General features: G+C 54.3%; 1 protein-coding gene across 2 annotated transcripts in view; it reads left to right on the top strand.

Annotated features, from left to right (window-relative positions):
- ARID1A (AT-rich interaction domain 1A) overlaps positions 1–22939 on the top strand; it is a 54734-nt gene that overhangs the window by 31042 nt on the left and 753 nt on the right. Inside the window, exons 5-20 of one of the 2 annotated variants that reach the window (XM_071453392.1) lie at positions 6300–6540; positions 6835–6924; positions 7551–7718; positions 8415–8730; positions 10465–10610; positions 10690–10799; positions 11660–11866; positions 12312–12519; positions 16032–16164; positions 16473–16645; positions 16792–16942; positions 17199–17330; positions 17410–17506; positions 19240–20104; positions 20392–20522; positions 20738–22939. The exon at positions 20738–22939 is cut by the window's right edge and continues 753 nt beyond it. In XM_071453392.1, the coding sequence (XP_071309493.1) occupies positions 6300–6540; positions 6835–6924; positions 7551–7718; positions 8415–8730; positions 10465–10610; positions 10690–10799; positions 11660–11866; positions 12312–12519; positions 16032–16164; positions 16473–16645; positions 16792–16942; positions 17199–17330; positions 17410–17506; positions 19240–20104; positions 20392–20522; positions 20738–22462 (4893 nt within the window). In that variant the 3' untranslated portion in view covers positions 22463–22939. Of the gene's footprint in view, positions 1–6299; positions 6541–6834; positions 6925–7550; positions 7719–8414; positions 8731–10464; positions 10611–10689; positions 10800–11656; positions 11867–12311; positions 12520–16031; positions 16165–16472; positions 16646–16791; positions 16943–17198; positions 17331–17409; positions 17507–19239; positions 20105–20391; positions 20523–20737 lie in introns of both variants that reach the window. The other variant, XM_071453391.1, reaches the window with a different exon arrangement.

Raw genomic sequence — 22939 nt, 5'->3', positions numbered from 1 at the left:
AGATGAGATTTGCTCGTCTGCTCCATGCTCGGAGGGGGAGGAAAACCCCCTTGCCCTCCCTTTTTTTTTTTTTAATTTATTTTATTTTATTTTATTTTATTTGGAGGGGAAAGAGAAGGAGGGGTGGCACGGGGAAGGAGCAGGAGATGTGATTAAAGCTCCTGCCGAGGAGATCTGTGGGAGTGGAGTATCGACCTCTGAAAAATCAATGGCTGCTGCGGTAGCTGTTCCGCAAGGCTCCGGCGCAGGAATGTGGCACGGCCAGCAGCCCTTCCTTCCCCTGTCCTCCTGCCTGCTCCATCCCCAGCCTGCTCCCTGCCAGCCCACCACCCTCACCTACATCTCCGGAGCTGGATTAGAGCAGCAGCTTATTTTTGCAATCAGAGTAAAATTTCTCGTGTGGCACCGAGCCCCTCCTCCTGCCAGCCTCCCTTCCCTGCAGTGCAGCTCGAGCCAGCAGCTTCTCCCAGTTTGTCTGAAGCCAGCCTGGAAGAATGAGCTTTTCAGCTTCTTTTTTGAGCAAGGAAACTGCACGAATCTCTCTGGCATGTTCCAGTCCCCATCTTAGGTTTGTAATTGCCAGCGCTGCTGCCTGAGAGGAGCTGGAGCTCCTTGGAAGGGAAGGGAATATGGACTCTGTAGCAGAGCCTTGCTGAAGCCTTGCTGCTGTTTGTTTTAGTGGGCAGGTGTTTTCCCCTTGAAGTAGTAAAGTCTAGCACTTCCTTCCTCTCTCTGAGGACTGTGGGGAGGAGTGAGTGGCATGTGAGGACTCCCAGGTCCTTGTGGCACACTCGGTTTGGTACCAAACTCGATGTTTTTTCTTTTGCTGAACTCAATTCTTGTTGCTCTCATGTCATCCCTGCTCAGATCAGAGGTGGAGCTTCCAGGGCCATATCCAAGGGGCCAATCCCAGTGATTTCATTGCAAATAAATCCCTTTGTTCCTTCTGACTGCTGGTCTTGTCCCATTTTGAAGGAGGACGTCCCCTTTGTGTCTTGTCCAGCCCATGCCCACGCCAGGAAGGGTCCTGAAGGGTGCTTTTGGTGCTGGGAAGATGGACTTGTGTTCCTCTCCACAGTGACTGGTGGTAGAAGAGCAGAGTGAGGGGAATGGTGGCCATCCCTGGCACAAGCTGTGTGGTTTTGGGATAAGACAAGACTTGGAAAATCTCTGTTCTGACTTTTGATTTGTCAGCTCTGGATACCCTAGATGAGAAATCTCTGTGGATAAAAAGCATCAGCTGGGTCTCCAGTGGAGCTGAACTTGTTCCCAAGCTCCAGCTCCTGGTTTCTGTTGGGGGACCCACCTGGAAGAGGCACAGCAGGAAAGCACTGGGGCTGCAGGGCCTCTCCAGAGCCTCCTGTCACATGTGGGAAAACCTCAGGTTCCTTTGTGGGGGTGCTGTGAGCGGAGCATGGGGAAGTCTCCAGGAGAAAGTGTTCTGTGGAGCATGAGAGGCAGGATTTGTCTGTGCTGCCAAAGGAGGAACGAGTCTATCCATGTCCCCAAAATAGCAGGGAGATCCTGCCAGTCAGCTGTGTGATTGTTGTGATAGAGAGGATTGAGGTATTTTGGGTGTGGAAATAAAGGGGAAGGAAAGGACAGGCTTGTGATTTTTAAATGTTGGTAGTTCTTGAGTAAGTGGAAAAGCAACTGCACAGAAAAAGAGCTTGTAATAGAAAGTGAGTATTTCAATCAGAAGGAAGGAAGAGGCTTTTTCCCTTTCAGAAAGAACTGGGGAATAAATTTAGCCATTGTTCTCGGGTCTTGCTTGTGAGCATCTTATGGAAACAACTGGCCTTACAGAATTTATGAACTGCAGCACATGCCCATCTCAGACCATAATTTCCTTGGGTGCTGTCTGGTGATCTGATCGTGTGTGAGATCATTCCCTGTTCCCCCACACTTCCCACGTGGAAGGGCCGAGGCTGGGATGGGCAGGGGAGGCTGCAGTCCCTGCTCAGGAATTCCTTTTGCTTTCTGGTCAGTCTTCCTGCTCTTCCAGATCAGTGGGATGGGCCGGAGCAGAGCCTCGAGTCTCCCTGCTCCTCTGGGACTTTGTTACCTTGATCTTAAGCATTTCTGGCTGTTTCATCTCTCTGTTTGTTTAACAAACGAGCTGTATCAGATAGAGGGGTGCTGGTTCCTGCTGCCAGATAAAAGAGTCCCGGCTGTTTCCAGCACAAACCCTCGGCCCCTTGTGCTGCCACGCCGGGACTCGCAGGGGTTTCTGTGCAGGGCTGAGCTGTCCTGGTCCCTGCCGTGGGCTGCAGGAGGGTTTGCTGTGCTGGTCCCTGCCGTGGGCTGCAGGCAGGGTTTGCTGTGCTGGTCCCTGCCGTGGGCTGCAGGCCGTGCCTGGCTGCAGGCAGGGTTTGCTGTGCTGGTCCCTGCTGTGGGCTGCAGGCCGTGTGGGGCTGCAGGCAGGGTTTGCTGTGCTGGTCCCTGCCGTGGGCTGCAGGCAGGGTTTGCTGTGCTGGTCCCTGCCGTGGGCTGCAGGCAGGGTTTGCTGTGCTGGTCCCTGCCATGGGCTGCAGGCAGGGTTTGCTGTGCTGGTCCCTGCTGTGGGCTGCAGGCAGGGTTTCTGTGCTGGTCCCTGCCGTGGGCTGCAGGCCGTGTGGGGCTGCAGGCAGGGTTTGCTGTGCTGGTCCCTGCTGTGGGCTGCAGGCAGGGTTTCTGTGCTGGTCCCTGCCGTGGGCTGCAGGCCGTGTGGGGCTGCAGGCAGGGTTTGCTGTGCTGGTCCCTGCCGTGGGCTGCAGGCAGGGTTTCTGTGCTGGTCCCTGCCATGGGCTGCAGGCTGTGTGGGGCTGCAGGCAGGGTTTGCTGTGCTGGTTCCTGCCGTGGGCTGCAGGCCGTGTGGGGCTGCAGGCAGGGTTTGCTGTGCTGGTCCCTGCCGTGGGCTGCAGGCAGGGTTTCTGTGCTGGTTCCTGCTCGCCAGCAGCGCTGACAGCCCCGCGCTGGCACCGGCCCGGCTCGGGCATCCTCTCTCTCACAGCTGGAACCGCTCCCTCCCCGGGTCCCCGTGGGCTTCCGCTATCAGGTCACATCCCAAAATAACACTGGGCAGTATTTCAAGTGAAGAAACTCAGGCTTTGGGGCTGCAGCCAGCCTGGAGTGTGAGATTCTGTGTGAAATAGTTGGAATCCCTCCAGCGTTTTTGATCTGCATGGCAGATGAGCAATAAAATGCATAAAAAACACATTGGAAACACGTGAGGAAATTCTCCAGACCCTGACGTTTCCTTGAGTTGGCAGAGCTGCTGCTGCCGAGCCTCACCTCCTGTCTGGGCTCCCTGGCTGTGCTGTGGGAGAGGGGAGAGCCCTTCTCCTGCTGCTCTGCCTTCCCAGGGCTGCTCCTGGTGCTCGGTGGGAGGCAAATAAAACCTCCCAGGCCCTCTGCTCTTGGGCTTCGTCCAGAACCCCCTGACGGCAGCAGGGCTCCATTATTTCCATCGGGTTTCATTGTTTTTAAAGGTTCTCTGCTAACAGGCTGCAGGGAGATGCAGGGATTTCCTTTTCCCCTGCTTTGGGGGTGGCAGAGCTGGAGGTGTCTTTTAGGTTTAATTAACCCCTGGTGTCCTGGTGCTTGACATCCTGAGAGAGAATTTGATGGGAGGAAACCAGCTCCCCCCTGATGAGCTGCTGGGGCTCAGACGTTCCAGTCCATGTTTTCTCCTTCCCCTTGCAGGAGTTTCCCTTCTGAGCAGCTCAGTCCTGCTGAATAACACACTCAGAAAATGCTGCTGTGCTGGCAGAACCCTTCTTTGCTGGGAAATGACTTTATTGTTGGAATTCATAAAACTTACATATCTTTGGAGGTGAAAGTCACTTCAGGAGTTACTCGGTTTTCACGGTCCTGTTTCAACTCATGTCCCAACAGCTGGGAAAGGGGGATGTGTAATTCACTTCCAACTCATTTAAACTGATAATCTGGGAGCCTGATGCACAGCTGGAGCTCTGGGGGTCCCTCCTGGTGTGTCAGCAATGGGGCACAACCCACAGGACCCACCTGCTTCATTAAAACGGGGTGTTTTTAAATGCCTTGAGTACCAAAGCATTGATGCACAGGCAAGGTGGAAGGCATGAGCTCTGCAGATTGTTATCTGCTTCTTAGCAGTTAATTTTCAAACCGTTTTTAACGTTCCTTCATTTTATGTCTTGCAGATATTTGGTGATTCAAACTAAAACTACCTTCATGTATTGAAGGGACATGCCAGCATTTCCATCCAGTTGTAGGCTGGACTGAACTGGTTTCTGGACATTCTGATCCCTTCATGGGCTCTGGGGGAATCTCTTTGTGTGTCTTGTATCAGTGGCTGCAGTTGGGTGCAGTAAATCTCAGCGAGACGAGTGTGTTGCTCTTGATTGTTTGTGTTGGTTGATGCTTTTTAATGCAAAATGTTGGAAATAATGTCTCTTTACTCCCACTTCAGATGGTTTCTGCAGTAGGAATGTGGGTTTTGTCAAAGTTGTCCAGGGAAAAACACCCAAATAGCTGCATAAAGGAGCAATGCTTTTGATGTTACAATAGGAAAGTAGTGAAAATTGCAAGAGATCTCAGACACTATTTTTAGGCTTTTTCTGCAGTTTTTTGGCTTTCACTGAAATAAAACAAAGCTTTTTTTTTTCCCCTCAGGAAGATAATACTTGAGCAGTAAGCAAATACACCTCAGAGACTGTGGTGCAGGAAATGAGCTCTCCAACAGGAGCAGTAATGGAAGGGGAGGGAGGACACGCTCTGCACTAAATCATCCCACCAAGTGTCTGGGATCTGCAGCTCCAGAGTAACACTGACCAGCATTTGTTTGAAGCATTTTGTTCAAATTCCATTAAAACAGAGGAAATTGCTGTGCTGGAGCAGCCGAAGGTGGTGCTGAGGCCCAGCTCTGCCCTCTGGATGTCCCAGTCCCACGGGGGTGATGAGGTGCTTGGGTGTCACCGTGTTGGCTTTTATTCCACTTCTCCCTGAGCTCCACGTCCTGGCTGTGCTGTCAGAGCCTTTGCACATCCCCTGGCAGGCAGGGCTGGGTGTGGGGGTTCCTGCTCCCCAAGGCTGATGAGTTGCAGTGTCTGTTCCAGGCCCACGTGCACTGCCAGGGCTGGGAAAACATTCCCTGCACTGCTGCTGGAGCAGGAGCTGTGCTGTCAGTGTGAGTGGAACCAGGCTGTCCAGGTGATTTATCAGCTGCCTCGGCCTTTCTCCGTGGGGTTTAAATGAGGTTGGCTCTGCTTGTGCTGTTCCGCTGAGTTCTGTGCAGGGAAAATGACCTGGGATTCCCTCAGGGCTCACCCAGAACCCTTCTGATCCAGAGCTGATTGCTCTGGAAGACTTAGGAAGGGTAAGTGAAGTCCTGGTAAGCTTTGGCCTCCACTTCTTCACCTGCCGTGATCCTTTGAACCTCTGGCAGAGATTTTATCTAATCCCTGGAATAGTTACAACTTCCCAGCTTTCTGTTCAAATAGGCTGCCACTTCCTCTGGCTGGGGCTGCTCCTGACTCATTGAGTGCAGGCCAAGCCTGAGCAGCTGATGCACCTTGTTAGCAGCCAGCCAGCACAATTGGGCATGCTGGATCTGATCTGCACATCAGCTCCTTGGAATTAGCCCCATTCCACACTTGCCAGCTGGTTCTTGATGCTGTGGCAATTGGAGGTTTCAGCTCTCTTAGGCTTTTTGTGCTTTTCTTCTCCAAGGTGAATACATGCAGGAGGAAGGGTGTTTTCTAGCCTTGTCTTCGAGAAAAGCTGAACTTTACAGGTTGATGCAGTAACTGCTAATTTTTGCTGTCTTTGAAGAAAGGGAAGTGGGAACCCTGAAGAGTATTTTATGGTTTTCTTTTAAATCTCTGTTTAGTTTGTTTTTATCCATCTCAAGTGAGTAGTTTCCCAGCTCATAGGAGGTTTATGAATTAATTATGGTGAGGCAGGAGTTTTCTGTCTTTCAGAGGCTGAGCCACGTTTCCCTTCCAAGCCATGATCACATGGACTGTCTCCTGTGTTTGCAGTTTTACGTGTGCTGTTGATGCATTCTTTAACTTCCCACCTCTAAACTGAATTAAAAGGAGAATTAGCCAGTTGTTTGGGCCAGCAGCAAAGCAGCTCAGGAGCTCCTGGGTTCAGACTGGCAGCAGGATAAGACACGTCTGGCAGCTGCCTCAGTCTGCAGCAGCCTTTGGTACCAGCAGTAAACAGAGTTCACTGACTCCTGTGTGCAGCATGCCCAGGGACAAGGGCTCCTCCTGAGCAGTGTGTGAGAGAGCAGCCCCGTGGCTCTGTGGTTTCTGATGTGTTTCTGTGCCCTGCAGGACCTGTCTGGTTCCATAGATGACCTGCCCATGGGGACCGAAGGAGCCCTGAGCCCTGGAGTAAGCACATCAGGGATTTCCAGCAGCCAAGGAGAGCAGAGTAACCCAGCTCAGTCTCCTTTCTCGCCACATACCTCTCCTCACCTGCCAGGCATCAGAGGACCCTCTCCCTCCCCAGTTGGATCTCCAGCCAGCGTTGCTCAGTCCCGCTCTGGTCCCCTGTCCCCTGCTGCAGTCCCAGGTAACCTCTCAGCCCGGCTCTGCTGGGGCTGAACTGTGCTGCCCAGTGGGGAGGAGCTGCCCAGAGCTGCCCTGTGTGCTTACTGAGCTCCTCTGAGCTCCTTGGTGTGTGTGGGAGGTTTCTGGGGTGGCTGGGGTGCTGGAGAGCCAGCAGCGCCCTTGCACCAGCCTGAGTGACCACTTGCTGCTGTTCTCCCCTTGTCCTGGGCTTGTTTGGGGTTCTGGGGTGTGACTCTGCTGCCTGCTGGCTCAGTGGAGGTCTGTGCTGATGGCATGTGTCCTTTCTGTGGCCCAGGCAATCAGATGCCTCCCCGCCCTCCCAGTGGCCAGTCGGACACGATCCTGCACCCCTCCATGAACCAGTCGAGCATCGCGCAGGACCGAGGTGGGTCACACCCTGCTGGCTCCAGTTCCTGCCCTGGGGACCCGGGTTCTGGGGGCCTGAGCACTGGAAAGCTGCCCCAGCACTACAGGCTGAGGTGTTGAGGCACCTTGCAGTAAATTCAGCCCTTGGTGGCTGTTTGGCCTCTGAATGTTCCACCCAAACTGGTGCTTTGGCTTCTAAGATGTTTTCTCTGGCTTCTTAATATGCTTTAAGCTTCAAAACAAGGGGTGCTCACAACAATATTGTGTGCCTTTGCCCTTTGAGAGAGTAAAATTTTGGGGGGAAAAATGCAAGTAAAATTTCAGCTCTCCTGGCTGAAGGTATAGAGTGGTCACCCTGAGAAAACAAACAAGTGAACAAAAACCAAGAACAAGAAGCCCCAAGGATTTGCAGAGCTGTACTGGCTTCTGCTGTGACACTAAGGGGTTTTTTTTTTTCAGACTAAAACAGGAAATTGGATCTGTTATCTGCTCAGATAACACCAGCTCCTTAATGCAGCCACTAAAATGTGTCCAGGCTGCTGCTGGAAGGATTCTGTTGGTGCTGGGGGCTGTTGCCTGGCACACGAGTGTGCACTGGCAGCTCGGGATGCTTTCACTAACGCTTTTTTCCCTCCTGGTGTGCAGGGTACATGCAGAGGAACCCCCAGATGCCCCAGTACAGCTCCCCCCAGCCCGGCTCAGCCTTATCCCCCCGGCAGTCCTCGGGAGCACAGATGCACGCCGGCATGGGGCCCTACCAGCAGAACTCCATGGGGAGCTACGGACCCCAGGGCGGCCAGTACGGACCTCAAGGTGGGAACGGGGCCAGCCAAGGCCTCTCTCTGTCCTCGTGTCTTGTTGGGGCCCCAGGCTGCCCAGAGGAGCTGTGGCTGCCCCAGTCCTGGAAGTATTCAAGGCCAGGTTGGAGCAATCTGGAATAGTGGAAGGTGGCCCTGGCCAAGGGATGATCTTCAAGGTGCCTTCCAAAGCACTCCATGATTCCATGATAAATGTTTTGATTTGTCCCCTCTTAATCTGTGGGTGATACCAACCAGAGCTTTGCTCCTGTTGAGATTGATGGGATCTGTTGCTTTCAGGGATAGCTGTACTTCTAAAAGTAGGATTCTTCCTCCTTATTTAGGAATAAGCAGGTTGTGCCTCCCATGTAATTGTGACAAAGGGATGGCTCTCTTTGGAGAGGAAGATGATGCCTGTTTTGGGAAGGGTTAATGTGGGATTTTCCATCCTGTCCTGGGCCATTTAGCTCTCTGTGTTGGGTTGAGGTTTGGGAGAGTTTCAGGCAGCTTCTGAATCGATGTTGTTACTTGGCTGTGTCAAAACACATTTTACGTGGCTTATATCCAAGTACTTTGACTTTGTGTTGAGGTGTGAACACTCCCCCTCATCTCTGTTAGTGATCTTTAAATATTTGCCGATAGAGGGTTTCTGTGGTGATTCATGAACGGAACGGGGTGAGTGATGCTGTGTTCCCCTGTGCTCTTTCCCCAGGAGGGTACCCCAGGCAGCCAAACTACAACGCCATGTCCAACGCCAACTACCCCAGCCCGGGCATGGGGGGCAGCATGAACCCCATGGGGGCGGGCGGCCAGATGCACGGCCAGAGCGGGGTGCCCCCGTACAGCGGGCTGCCCCCGGGCAGGATGGGCCACGGGGCCATGGGCAGCCGGCCCTACGGGCCCAACATGGCCAGCATGCCCCCCCAGGTGGGCAGCGGGATGTGCCCCCCGCCCGCCGGCATGAACCGCAAGGCGCAGGAGGCGGCCGCCGCCGCCATGCACGCCGCTGCCAACTCCATCCAGAACAGGTAGGGGGGCACAGAGCCTGCCACACCTCGCTGCACAGGGCCGGGGGCTCTGGGGGAGCACTCACACAGGTTTCTGGAGGTTTCTGTCCTCCGTGGAGGTTTCTGTCCTCCGTGGAGGTTTCTGCCCTCCGTGGAGGTTTCTGCCCTCCGTGGAGGTTTCTGCCCTCCGTGGAGGTTTCTGCCCTCCGTGGAGGTTTCTGCCCTCCGTGGAGGCTTCTGCCCTCCGTGGAAGTTTCTGCCCTGTATGGAGGTTTCTGCCCTGCGTGGAGGTTTCTGCCCTCTGTGGAAGTTTCTGTCCTCCGTGGAGGTTTCTGCCCTCCGTGGAGGTTTCTGCCCTCCGTGGAGGCTTCTGCCCTCCGTGGAGGTTTCTGCCCTCCGTGGAGGTTTCTGCCCTCCGTGGAGGTTTCTGCCCTCCGTGGAGGCTTCTGCCCTCCGTGGAAGTTTCTGCCCTGTATGGAGGTTTCTGCCCTGCGTGGAGGTTTCTGCCCTCTGTGGAAGTTTCTGCCCTCCGTGGAGGTTTCTGCCCTCTGTGGACATTTGGTTCCCAGGTGAAGTGTTAAAAAGGAAGAGAGTAAAGCCTGCAGGAGCTGTGTGTGTGTTGGAATGCCCAGAGCAGCTGTGGTTCCCCCATCCCTGGCAGTGCCCAAGGCCAGGTTGGACACAGCCTGGAGCACCCTGGGATAGTGAAGGTGTCCCTGCCCCATTCTGGGGGTTAAACAGGGGATGATCTTTAGGGTCTGTCCAACCCAAACCATTCCAGCACTCTATACATCATTTATGACATACTTAGGGAGTTTTTAATGTTCACAGGTGGAATTATTTAACTCTGGGATTCCTTCAGTTGTTTTTGCATTTTGCTTTCTGGTGTTCTCTGTTCCCCTGGGTGACTTGGAGATGCTGCCCCTGTGCTGCAGCCCCTAAATGCAGCAGCCACTGAGCTGTGTGTGTGATCCAAGGCATTGCTTGTCCACTGTGAGGAACTTCTTCCTTTTAGGGCCTTGATGAGCAGCTGTGGGAAAGGAGCTGGAATTCAGCTCTGAACTTTGCACTGTTTTCTGTGGTTGTTTTCTCCTTTATTGCCCATTTCAGAGTAGGTGTGTGTGGCCTACCAGAATGCCAGGGGAGCTATGAACGTGCTCTTAAATTGGGTTCCCCCAGAACTGGTGAATTATTTGTTGTCTGACTGGACACTGCTCTTTATCCTCACCTGAGGGCTGCTCCTGCAGCCTCCTGCTTTTACCTGTGGCTGCCAAGGCTCAAGTTCCCAAACCCCAGTAAAGGCACCCAAGCGTGTCCCTTTGAGGAAGGAGTTTGAGCCACAGTTGTGTGGGAGGTTTGTGATACATAGAAAAGAATGCTTCCAGCCCAGGACATTCCACCATTCTAAATCCTGTATTCTCACTGCACTGCCCAGGGCTGCAGAGTCTGTAGGTTAAAGGCAATTTCACAACTGAAATGAGGCTCAGTTTGTGCATCTAGGAGAACAAAGATGAAGGGTGAAAGTGTTCAGAGCTCAAGTCCCACTTTCCAAAGGGTTTGCATCCCCTTTTCTCTTGAGAATGTGACTTGAGCTCTGGGCACTGAGCTTTACAAGAGCACCTGATCTTTGTTCTTCTCTTGCAAAAATGGCTTGGGGCAAGTCACTTCTCCATGTCCTTTTTAAGTTTCTTTCAGCAAAGATGCTTCCTCAGAAGGTGCCTAAGTGGAGTAATTGTGTGTTTCTTCCTCCTCCAGGCCTCCTGGTTATCCCAACATGAACCAGGGGGGAATGATGGGCACTGGGCCTCCTTATGGGCAGGGAATTAACAGCATGGCTGGCATGATAAACCCCCAGGGCCCCCCTTACCCCATGGGGGGCAACATGGCCAACAACTCTGCAGGTAAGCCAGAGCTTTAGGACTTCACTGATGTCATTGCATGGAAGGAGAATCAGTGATAAAGATGCCTTTAACTTCCCAGGGATGGCAGCAAGCCCTGAAATGATGGGACTCGGGGATGTCAAATTAACACCTGCAACTAAGATGAACAACAAGGCAGATGGGACGCCCAAAGCAGAATCCAAGTCAAAGGTAAAACGTTCTGGGTTTTGTTTTTATTGACTCCCATCCTCCTCAGCATCCAGGGAAATAAAGCCATGTGTTGTGTTGGATTGAACAGTGTGAGAAATGGAGGGGAACGCTTCCCAGTCCTGTGGGAGGCGTGGATTTCACCTGGAAAACAAATTCAGTATTAGGAATTATTACCTGCCACAGTGAAACTGCCAAAAGCAGCGTAAACAAACCTGAGTTTGTTGGTGGAGTGGGCCTGGAGCGAGTCAGCTCTCAGCTGGGACGTGGTAACTGAAGTGTTGCAGTTGTTTCACAAACAGACCTCTCACTAATCCTGTATCAAAGCCAGAAGAGGGAGGCAAACAAGTTCTTCAGGGAGTGTTTTTCTTTGCATTGCTGCTACCAGTTTCAAAAGAACCACCAAAAAAGCAGTTTCTGAGCCCCTGATCTCCTGCTTTGCTACCTGAAGGAAAACAAAATGCTCAGCAGGTTTGATCCCCATGCCAGCAGCAAGAAGATCCAGGAGATCTCTCACGTCTCCTGTGTTCTGGCATCTCCCTCTCTTATTTATGGCAAAGGAGGAGTTGAATGCTCTTGGCCACAAATCAGGGCTGCTCTGTCCTGGTCTGTGCTGTGAAGGAATCTCATGTGCCATGAACACGCTCAGTTCTGGTCTAGGGTTCACCTGGAACATCATCAGGTTTGAGGAACACCTCTAGTTCAGGAGCTCATTTTTAAGTAAGGATTTGGAGTGCCAAAGCCACCTCTGCCTCCACTCCAGGTGGTGAAGGACACAGGAGACAGGGCCAGATGCCACCTGGGACATGGAGGAGCTGCTGTTGTGCTGCTCAGTCCTGATCTCTCTTTCCTTCTCCTAGAAGTCCAGTTCCTCTACCACGACCAACGAGAAGATCACCAAGCTGTACGAGCTGGGAGGGGAGCCCGAGAGGAAGCTGTGGGTGGATCGTTACCTGGCCTTCACTGAGGAGAAGGCCATGGGCATGACCAACCTGCCAGCCGTGGGCAGGAAGCCCCTGGACCTGTACAGGCTCTACATCTCTGTCAAGGAGATCGGGGGATTGACTCAGGTCAGTGACCCCAGCACAAAGATCAGCTTTGGGGCCAGATGTGAGCCATGAATTCCCATTTAGCCTTAACATTTTATCTGGTTTATTTCTGTAAATAAAACCCAGCACCCTTTAAGTGAGCCAGATGTCTGCTCTCCCTTTGTCTGGGTGAGAACGCTCTGTGGCCAGATCCAATCCAAACCCTTTTTCCCTGCTTGCCCAGTGCAAAGAGTGTGACACTGTCTTTGTCTTTGCATCTGGCTGTCAGCTGACCTCTTCCCTAATTCGATTTGCAATCTGTCCCTGGAAATCTGAAAAGTTTTCTGTAGGTGAAGAAGGGAGTTCAGCGGTTTTGGGGTTGCTCTGCTTGGCCCTCAGCGCATCCTTTGTGTGAGCTGGGAAGGGTTGATTTCTCCTCTTGGAGGAGCTACAGCTGAGGTTTAGAGCCTCCTGTTTGGTCGTGCAGGTCAACAAGAACAAGAAGTGGCGTGAGCTGGCCACCAACCTGAACGTGGGCACGTCGAGCAGCGCAGCCAGCTCTCTGAAGAAGCAGTACATCCAGTGCCTGTACGCCTTCGAGTGCAAGATCGAGCGCGGCGAGGACCCCCCTCCCGACATCTTCGCGGCTGCTGACTCCAAGAAATCCCAGACCAAGATCCAGCCCCCCTCTCCAGGTGAGGCCAGGCCCTGAGCAGTGCCTGTGTGAGCAGGAGGGTCTCTGGCACGGTGCTGGGGGCCAGGCTGATCCATACTGCCAAAGCCCCCCTCCCTGTTCTCTGGCCGTGCAGGATGAAAATGCTTTGGTAAAATGGGAGTGGATGAGACTGGGAGTGAGTTGAGCCTCTTGGGATAGTTCAGTTTTGTGTGTCCAAGCTCTGGATTAAGTTTGAGAAAAAGGAAAACCTAAAAATACACACACACACACACCTCTGTGCTTGCTGCTGCATCTCTCTGGTGGAGAGAGGGCTCTGGAGTTCCCCTGCAGGGTGGCTCCAACAGCAGCCCTTGTTGCTGCTGCTGTTTGGGAACCCGCTGCAAAAACTGAGCTGCTTTGGACTGTGCCAGTGATTCCTTCAGGGAGGAGAGGCTGCATGTGGGTGTGCACTCACCCTCCTCAGGAATTCCTGCTCTCAGTCCTCAGCAGGAGCCAGGGAGGGCATTCTGAGGCTCTGTGCACAGAGCACTGGGGGCCTACAGCAAGCTGGGTGCTTTAGGAATCTTTAAAATGCACCTTTGCTGTTGTTTCAGATTTTAGGGGGTGCTCCTGTTTCTGAATATTTAAGCATAATGCTCAATTCAGATTTGTTAAACAAAAAGGAAAAGCAGGCTAGCCATGCACGTTGTACTCTTTAGTCTTTGGAAAGTCTGATCCTTTCTGTCTCATTTGCATTGAGTTCATTGCTTGAATTGCTGCTGAATTTGCCAGCTCTTCTTTAAGCTTGAGTTTTCCAGTTTGTCTTATAACTAAAAAACTTCAGATGCTTTTTCTGGTCAGGAGCCTGCTCATGTAGGTGAAATAAAAACTTGGTCTGCTTTGAAGTTCCTATAATGTTTGCAAAAAAATGCCTTTTTGGTTCTGAAACCTGGCACCATCTTCGTCTGGCTCCCGAGGAGCAGAATAATGAACCTCTTTTGCCTGCAGTGCAGTTGTGTCCCAGCCCTGCTGGACCCTTCAGGGACTGTGGCCTTGTCCCAGTGCTCTGCTGGGCACCACATTTCTCCTTCCAGCTACAGCGGGGTTTTTGTAAAGAACTAAATCCTGTCCTGTCACTGGTCAGGAAACCTGCCCCAGTGGAGCTTCAGCCTTGCTGTGTTCTGCAAGATAAAGTAACTTTTGTGCCATTAGACTGAACCTCTGTCCAAAGTGGGCCTGAGTTCTGCCCGAACTAGACCACAAATCCGTTCCCACTTGATTTCCAAAACCCCTCTCTTGCCCCTGGAGGCAGTGGAACAAAGATGTTGAGAGCATTTGGAGTTTATTTGGAGAGCTGAGACTTTTAGGAAGCCACTTTAGACTTGTTGCAGCTCTAGGTGTGTGTCAGAGCGGATTAGGTGCTGCACCAGATTTTGTTTTGTTTTAGCTCACGTGGTGTTTGGGAAGGGCCTGGCTCTGCCTTCTGGGCTGAGCTCCTGCTTCAGCAGAAGGAATTTGCAGGGCTCTGAGCTCCAAACTCTGCACCTTTGGGTCCTGCTCTGAGACGACCCTGCTGCATTTCCAGCTCAAACCCTTCTCAGGGTGCCTTGCTCCAAACTCCCACACTGGGAACGTGCAGGGGCAGCACTGCAGCCTGGCTGGTGGCTCTGATGCTTTATGCTGAATCACTCAGCTGTCCCTGCTCCTCTTTCACTTTCCTTTTCTTCCTCCCAGGGCCTGGGGGTGTGGGGCAGGACAGAAATTGCTCTGTCAGCCCAGCTCCAGGCTGAGGAGCCCTAGGGCAGTGTGGATGCTGCTCTTCCAGGGCCCCACGCAGTCCTGTCCCCCAGGGAATCGCCTGCATGAGAATAAATTCCCTGTTTGGGAACCTGTGGACAACAGAGGGACGTTTTGAAGCCATTTCATCATTTGGCTGAAGGGCTCTGCTGTCCCACAGATGCGGTTTGCTCTCCTTGCAGACCTCACAACCTGTTGGCATTGGCTTGCTCTTCATTTCAGCCTGTTCTGCCAAATTAACTCCTGCAGGACTTTGGGCATGGTGAGGGTTGCACTGTGCTGCTCTCCATTAACCCTTCCTGAGGCTGCAGAGGTGGAGCTCCTGGTGCCAGAGCTCGTGCATGCAGTGTCCATCACACCCTCAGCACCCAGGAGTGGCCCAGAGATGGTGGCCAGAGGGAACTGGGAACTCCCTCATGGGCACTGAGAGTTTTCTGGAAGCCCCGCAGGTTCCTCTGGCAGAGTCCCCGGGGAGGCACCTTGGGCTGGAATTCCCAGAGCGTGGAGCTGGCCCTGCTCCAGCTCCGTGTGAGTTTGTGAGTGGGAGGGACAGCGGGAGCTGGGGACAAACACCAAATGGCAGCAGGCAGGGAATGTCTGGGGAATGTCTCAGGGAATGTCTCAGGGAATGTCTCAGGGAATGTCTCAGGGAATGTCTCAGGGAATGTCTGGGGAATGTCTCAGGGAATGTCTCAGGGAATGTCTCAGGGAATGTCTCAGGGAATGTTTCAGGGAATGTCTCAGGGCCTCCTCCAGAGCCAGTTCCTGGGGGAAGCAGCGGGGCTGGGCTGCCAGGGAGGGGCTGTGAGTGAAACTCCCCAGGAGCTCCTGCTGCCCTTCCTCCTGCAGCCCTCCCGGCCGAGGGAGTCGCAGAGCGCAGGACAGGGTGCCAGGAAGGTGGGGTGTAAACAAACATGGCCTGGACGTGACCTCGGAGGATTTTAATGAATAGCTGAAATGACTCATCAGCCGGCAGGGCTGAAGCTGAGGGATATCGGGTGCTGGGGACGGAACTAATGGAAACATTAATTAAGAGTTCAGCTCTTGCCAGCTGCGAGGAGCGGCTGAACCTGAGCTGATGCTGTCACAGCGATCCCGGGCCAGGGGAGAGCTGCTGGAGCTGCAGCACAGCTGGATTTCTGGATTGCACAGGGGGGTTTGGTCAAGGCTCAGTGGAGCACAAAGCTGGGACTTGCAGGGAACCTGCTGGACGGGTTTTGTGCTCCAGTGAAAGATCCGGCAGCTCCAGCATTCCCTGTTCCAGGAATCCTTGGGAGTGGTGCTTCACTGGTGAATTCACTGCTCTGGAGGGGCAGAGCAGGCAGAGGAGCCTCCTTCAGCTGAGGTTTCCATGGCTGGGGAGATCCTGAGGGTTCAGCCCCGCTCTCCTGGCTGTACTGTGGGGATGTGAAGGTGGCAGGCTCATCAGGGGTTGTCACTTGTCACAGCCACATTGCTGCCACGTGGTGCCCTCCAGAGCATCAGCTCTGACAGGATAACGTGGGAAGCACCACACAGGCCCGTGGTGTGGAAAAGGGAACGGGGTTAAGATGAGCAGAGACACAACTTCTCAGCTTTGGGTTCTTCTGGGGAGCCTGGCCCAGCCTGTCCTTGAACTGTTGAGCTCCTCGTGCTTCCTTGGCCATGTTTAATCTGCCTCTTCCTCAAAGGACTCTCTGTTCTTGAGGCTCTGGGAGGTTCAGGGTTGCATCCATAGGGTGCAAGGCTGCTCACCCCACGTTCCTCCTCTTGCAGCGGGTTCAGGCTCCATGCAGGGCCCTCAGACACCTCAGTCCACCAGCAGCTCCATGGCAGAAGGAGGAGACTTGAAGCCACCAACTCCAGCCTCGACGCCTCACAGTCAGATGCCCCCTTTGCCAGGCATCAGGTATGGCACCACTGCTGGGGTGGGTCACCTCTGGGTCATTGCTGCAGATGTTGGGGCCTTGGGTGCCTGTTTTGGTGGGACTCCACAGCTTGGCTCCTTCCCTCATGGCTGACAGCAGCATCATGTGTGAATATTCTTTAATTTTGGGGCTGGGTCTGAGGACAGCATTGTGGAAGGGCAGTTCCTCTTAGCTCTGGCCCTTGGAGGGAATGGCAACACCTGAGCAGGAGAGAGTATGTGAGGAAGAGTATCCTGAGGACTGTCATGGACCTCTGTAACGTGGTCTTTGTGGGGCTTTTTTGGAGCAGGAGTAACTCCGTGGGCCTTCAGGATGCCTTTGCAGACGGCAGTGATCCGACGTTCCAGAAACGGAACTCCATGACTCCAAATCCAGGGTACCAGCCCAGCATGAATACCTCTGACATGATGGGTCGCATGTCCTACGAGCCAAATAAAGACCCCTACGGCAGTATGAGGAAAGGTGAGGGATCATCTTCTCCTGGAGCCCTCACTGCTGCCTGCCTGGGTGCTGGAAACGCTGCAGGACACCCCCTGCTCGCCCTTCCTGCCCAGATCCTCAGGTGTCTTTTCCCAAGGGTGTGTTCAGTGGTTCTTTTTCTCTTCCAGCTCCAGGAAGCGACCCCTTCATGTCCTCAGGGCAGGGCCCCAACAGTGGCATGGGTGACCCTTACAACCGCGCCGCCGGCCCCGGCATGGGCAACATGGCCATGGGCCAGCGGCAGCACTACTCCTACGGAGCCCCCTACGACAGAGTCAGGTGGGTGCTGCCCTGCCCTGCCCACCCTGCCCACCCTGCCCTGCTCTGCCCTGCTCTGCCCACCCTGCCCTGACCTTCCCAGGGCACCTCGGGCACCTCTGCCGTGGCTGTGCTGAGCGCCTGTGCCACGCAGGCTCCTGAGTGCCCGTGGGGTTTTCTCTCCCTGTTTTCCTGGGCCCTGAGTGCCCGTGGGGTTTTCCCTCTCTCTTTGCCTGGCCCTGAGTGCCCGTGGGGCTCTCTCTGTGTCTCCCCACAGGACGGAGCCGGGGCTGGGGCCCGAGGGCAGCCTGGGCAGTGGCACCCCCCAGCCCAGCATCCTGCCCGCCGCACCCGACTCGGGCATGTACTCGCCCAGCCGCTACCCCCAGCAGCAGCAGCAGCAGCAAAGGTCTGTGCCAGGGGCTGCTGTCCCCAGCCAGGGCTGCCAGCCTGTGACAGTGACACTGACACATCTCTCTCTTCTCCAGACATGATTCCTATGGCAATCAATTCTCCACTCAAGGCACATCCTCGGGCAGCCCCTTCCCCAGCCAGCAAACCACCATGTATCAGCAGCAGCAGCAGGTGGGTGATGCAGAGATCCCAGCTGGCTCAACTGAGAGTTCTCCCTGTGCTCTTTGTGAAGAGGGGAAAATGAAAACTCTCTGGGCTGTGCATTTGCTTTATGAATGTGAAGAATTGGGTACCTCATCACAGAATCACACAGTGGCTTGGGTGAAGGGACCTTAAAGCCCACCCAGTGCCACCCCCTGCCATGGGCAGGGGCAACTTCCCAGGGAGCTCCAAGCCCTGTCCAGCCTGATTTTACACAGGAGACTTTTTTTCCCATTTGAAAACAACTGTAAAAAGTTTTAATTAACATTCCCAGTGCTGTGTTAACAAAACAGTGTTCTGAGAATGGAGGTTGTGTGGTTTGCATGCTCTGGTCAGGTAGCAGAAGATGAGGGAGCTTTATTGGGCTTCTCTGTCCCTCTGGAACTTTCTGAATCCCATTTTTTCTGTAACACTTTTGGTCCAAGTGATGACTTTTTTTGAAGTCAGTCCTGGATCATTCAGGAGAGCCGTTTCAGGTGGATTGTTCTGCACAAACCAGATTTTTTTGGTCTTTCCCTTTCTCATGCTGCAGCCAGAGGCTTCAGACTCCATGGCCCTGCTGCCTCCTCCTCCTCCTTGCTGTTCCCAAACCTATCAGGTTTGTTTCAGGACAGTTTGAATGAACGTGGATCCCTTCCCATAATCCTCACATATGATTTGCTCTTTGTATCCATGCCAGGACCCATAATGTTTTCCTGATAATTTTAAGTCCTATGGTTTAGGAGAGTATAGAGAGGGCACTCACTGAGCTGTGCTAAGAATAATTCCAACTGCTCTGCAGTTTGGCTCTGCAACCAGAGCCACGGGGCTCGGAGCCAAGAGTTCGAGTTACTCTGGAACTTGTCATCTTTGAAGCCCTAGAGCTCCATCTGAAGCCAGTTATGACCGTGGAGTGTCTGAATAGCCTCCACAGCAGCTACAGCTCAGACCTCGGAGGCAAGAGAGAGCCTGGATTTTAATTTGGGCAGCAGTTGGCTGTTTTCTCCATTTGCACTTAAAAGAATTAGGGGTGAGAAGCCTTCTTGCTCCTTTCAGCAAAGTGTTTTGAAATCCACAGGAAAGGAAGAAGCAGGAAGTACAACAGTTTTTAATGCATTTTGTCTGATACTTGAGCAGAAACCTGGGAAATGAGAGAAATAGGGTCTGATAAAATTCCTGGATGTGGAAGGAAGCAAGTGCCAGTGTCTGGTCTGGTTTGTGGTGAATGCAGAGTAGAGCTGAGCCTTTTCTGCAGGAAAGTCCTTTCTGTGGGCAGACTCCTGCCCCCGAGGCATCCTTGTGGAATCCACAGGGAACCTCCCCAGGCAGCCACAAGGAATTGGCCGTGGCTTGTGAAATGGAACAACTGATCCAACTTCCACATCGGGTACGGCCAGCGAGGAGACAGAGCCTCTCCCAGGCCATGCCGTGGGGCAGATCCTCTGGCTCTGGGGACTCTGCCCAGAGGTTTGGCTTTTTGTTTCATGGAATCAGTGAGGCTGGAAAAGACCTCTGGGATCATTGAGTCCAACGTGTGACCGATCACCACCACATCACCCAGGGCAGAGCACTGAGAGCCACATTCAGGCGTTTCTTGGAGAGCTCCAGGGATGGCGATTCCACCACCTCCCTGCGCAGCCCCCTCCAATGCTTAACACCCTTCCAGAGAAACAATCCCAAATTCCCACTGACCCGGCCTCGCCTGTGCCTTTGTGTTCCTGCAGAACTACAAGCGGCCGATGGACGGCAGCTACGGCCTCCCCGCCAAGCGGCACGAGGGCGAGCTCTACAACGTTCCCTACAGCTCGGGGCAGGGCCAGCCGCAGCAGCAGCTGCCCCCGGCGCAGCCGCAGCAGCCCAGCCAGCAGCCGCCGGCGCAGCCCTCGCCGCAGCAGGACCTGTACAACCAGTACGGCAGCACGTACCCGGCCGAGCGCCGCCCCGGCCAGAGCCAGTTCCCCTTCCAGTTCGGCAGGGACCGCGTCTCGGCCGCCCCCGGCTCCGGCGCCCAGCAGAACATCCCCCCCCAGATGATGGGGGGCCCCATCCAGCCAGCCCCGGAGGGTCCCCAGCAAGGGGCCCTGTGGCAGGGCAGGAACGAGCTGGGCTACGGCAGTTACCCCAACCGGCAGAGCTCGGGCGCGGCGCCGCAGGGCCCCGCCTACCACGGGGTCGCTCGAACGGATGAAATCCTGCATTCAGACCAGAGGGTCAACCACGAGGGACCATGGCCTTCCCACGGGAACAGGCAACCTCCCTACGGCCCCTCCGCCCCCGTGCCCCCCATGACCAGGCCCCCCCAGTCCAACTACCAGACCCCCCCCAGCATGCAGAATCACATTCCTCAGGTATCCAGCCCAGCACCTCTGCCCAGACCTCTGGAGAACCGCACTTCTCCCAGTAAATCCCCGTTCCTGCACTCGGGGATGAAGATGCAGAAGGCAGGGCCGCCCGTGCCTGCCTCGCACATCACACCAGCAGCCGTGCAGCCCCCCATGATCCGACGGGACATCACCTTCCCACCCGGCTCCGTGGAGGCCACGCAACCCGTGCTGAAGCAGAGGAGGCGGCTGACAGCAAAAGATATCGGTAAGAGGAAACTGCTGCCTTTCTGCTGGAGCCCTCTGAGGGATTGGTGCTGCCTTGGCCCTTCGGTACAGAGGGGTTCTGCTGGCTTTGAAAAAAAAAGGCATTTTTGCATGTTAATTGTGTCCTAAGCCCTTATTCTGGCATTGCCTGCAGGCAGGTTGGTGGTAGACACAGCCTGTACCTCATCTTAACCAGGCTGTGCTCTTCACAGGTCCAAATCAGTATCAAGTGTCTCCTTTTTGTTTTGAAACTCCAGGAGCTGGAAGTGTCATGTGTTTATGTTACAGGAACTCCTGAAGCCTGGAGAGTGATGATGTCTCTGAAGTCGGGGCTGCTGGCTGAAAGTACGTGGGCCTTAGATACCATAAACATCCTGCTCTATGATGACAACAGCATAATGACCTTCAACCTCAGCCAGGTGGGTGCAGATGCTCTCTGGGACAGGTCTTTGAAGTGCTGATGCTGCAGGGGTTTCTGTCAGCCAGGTGTCAATGAGCAGCTCCTGCAGCCTCTGTACCTGGAGCGTGGTCACTCCCTGGCCTGATTGATCTGTGTATGTGCAAAGGCCTTCCCTGAGAGTTGTTTTCTGATCGCTGTTCCTTCCTCCCCTCCTGTCTTTGTCCCCCTCTGTAGCTGCCAGGCTTGCTGGAACTCTTGGTGGAATATTTCCGGCGCTGCCTGATCGAGATCTTTGGCATCCTGAAGGAATACGAGGTAGGAGACCCAGGGCAAAGAACACTATTAGATCCAGAAAGGTTCTGCAAATCTTCAGCTTCCTCCCCTGAAGAAGGGGAGGAGGACGACGAGCCACGGAGCCTGAACTGTGAGGAGGAAGAGGAGGATGAGGAAGAGGAGGAGGCTGCGTTTTCGAGCAAGGACAAAGTACCTCTAGAGAGCAGCGAGGAGAAGCTAGTGAGTAAATTCGACAAGCTTCCAGTGAAGGTGGTGCAGAAGAACGACCCCTTTGTGGTGGATTACTCGGACAAGCTGGGCCGGGTGCAGGAGTTCGACAGTGGGCTTCTGCACTGGCGCATCGGCGGCGGGGACACCACCGAGCACATCCAGACACACTTCGAGAGCAAGACCGAGCTGCCCTTGCCTCACAAACGAGCTTCCTGCTCCTCTGCCTTGAGGAAACGTTCAGCAGCCGAGAGCAACCCGAGCCCCAGGGAAGGGGAGGCTCCCGCGCCCGACAGCTCCTCGGAGAAGAGGATAACTGCCACCATGGACGACATGCTCTCGGCACGCCCGGGCTCCCTGGCAGGCGAGGAGGAAGAGGGCAAAGCTTCGGAAACGGCCAAGGAGAGCAGCAAGTTTCCCTTTGTCATCAGTCCAGCTCAGAGCCACAGAAATATAAAAATCCTGGAGGATGAACCCCACAGTAAGGATGAGACGCCGCTCTGCACCCTCCTGGACTGGCAGGACTCTCTGGCCAAGCGCTGCATCTGCGTCTCCAACATCATCAGGAGTTTATCATTTGTGCCAGGCAATGACTTTGAAATGTCCAAACACCCTGGGCTGCTGCTGATTCTAGGGAAACTGATCCTCCTACACCACAAGCATCCAGAACGCAAACAGGCCCCCCTGACCTACGAGAAGGAGGAGGAGCAGGACCAAGGGGTGAGCTGCAACAAGGTGGAGTGGTGGTGGGACTGTTTGGAGATGCTGCGTGAAAACACACTGGTCACGTTGGCCAACATTTCTGGGCAGCTGGACCTCTCCCCTTACCCGGAAAGCATCTGTTTGCCTATCCTGGATGGACTCCTCCACTGGGCAGTGTGTCCCTCAGCAGAGGCCCAGGATCCCTTTCCGACACTGGGACCCAACGCTGTCCTCTCCCCTCAGAGACTGGTTTTGGAAACACTCAGCAAACTCAGCATCCAGGACAACAACGTGGATCTGATCCTGGCCACGCCGCCGTTCAGCCGCCTGGAGAAGCTGTACAGCACCATGGTGCGGTTCCTCAGTGACAGAAAGAACCCGGTGTGCCGGGAGATGGCCGTGGTGCTGCTGGCCAACCTGGCCCAGGGGGACAGCCTGGCCGCCAGAGCCATCGCGGTGCAGAAGGGCAGCATTGGCAACCTGCTGGGCTTCCTGGAGGACAGCCTGGCCGCCACGCAGTTCCAGCAGAGCCAGGCGGGGCTGATGCACATGCAGAGCCCGCCCTTCGAGGCCACCAGCGTGGACATGATGCGCCGCGCCGCCCGCGCGCTGCTGGCCCTGGCCAAGGTGGACGAGAACCACTCGGAGTTCACCTTGTACGAGTCGCGGCTCTTGGACATCTCCGTGTCGCCTTTGATGAACTCTTTGGTTTCACAAGTTATTTGTGATGTACTGTTTTTAATTGGCCAGTCATGACAGCTGTGGGATCCGAGCCCCCGTGTGCGTGTGCGTGAGTGGAGAACTTAGAAACTGACTGTTGCCCTTTATTTATGCAAAACCACCTCAGAATCCACTGTCTGCCCTGCGCTGTCCTGCTTCTCCCTCGGGGAAGGATCTCCCCGGCCCCTCTCCCCCTTCCCTGCCCCTCAGATTTGTCCCCAATCCCTTATTAAAGGAGACAAAGTTCTGTCTACATAGAAGACTTTTTTTATTTTAACCAAAGTTACTGTCGTTTACAGTGAGTTTGGGGAAAGACGACTTGCTGTGTTATCCCATTGACAGGCACCACTTTCATAACTGTTTTTAATGGTAAACTCTGAAGGACAAAAAGTGACTGCTGAACTCTGTGTGGTTTATCGTTGTACATTCACAATCTTGCAGGAACCAAGAAGTTACCAGTTGTGAACAGACCTTGTCCAAGGGAGGCCTGTGCAGTAGCGTGTAGAACTCCAT

This window comes from Agelaius tricolor, unplaced genomic scaffold, assembly GCF_023055355.1.
Source record: "Agelaius tricolor isolate 1412-34295 unplaced genomic scaffold, bAgeTri1.0.p SCAF_36, whole genome shotgun sequence".
Classification (NCBI taxonomy): domain Eukaryota; kingdom Metazoa; phylum Chordata; class Aves; order Passeriformes; family Icteridae; genus Agelaius; species Agelaius tricolor.
This window is presented reverse-complemented; position numbering and strand designations above follow the sequence as displayed.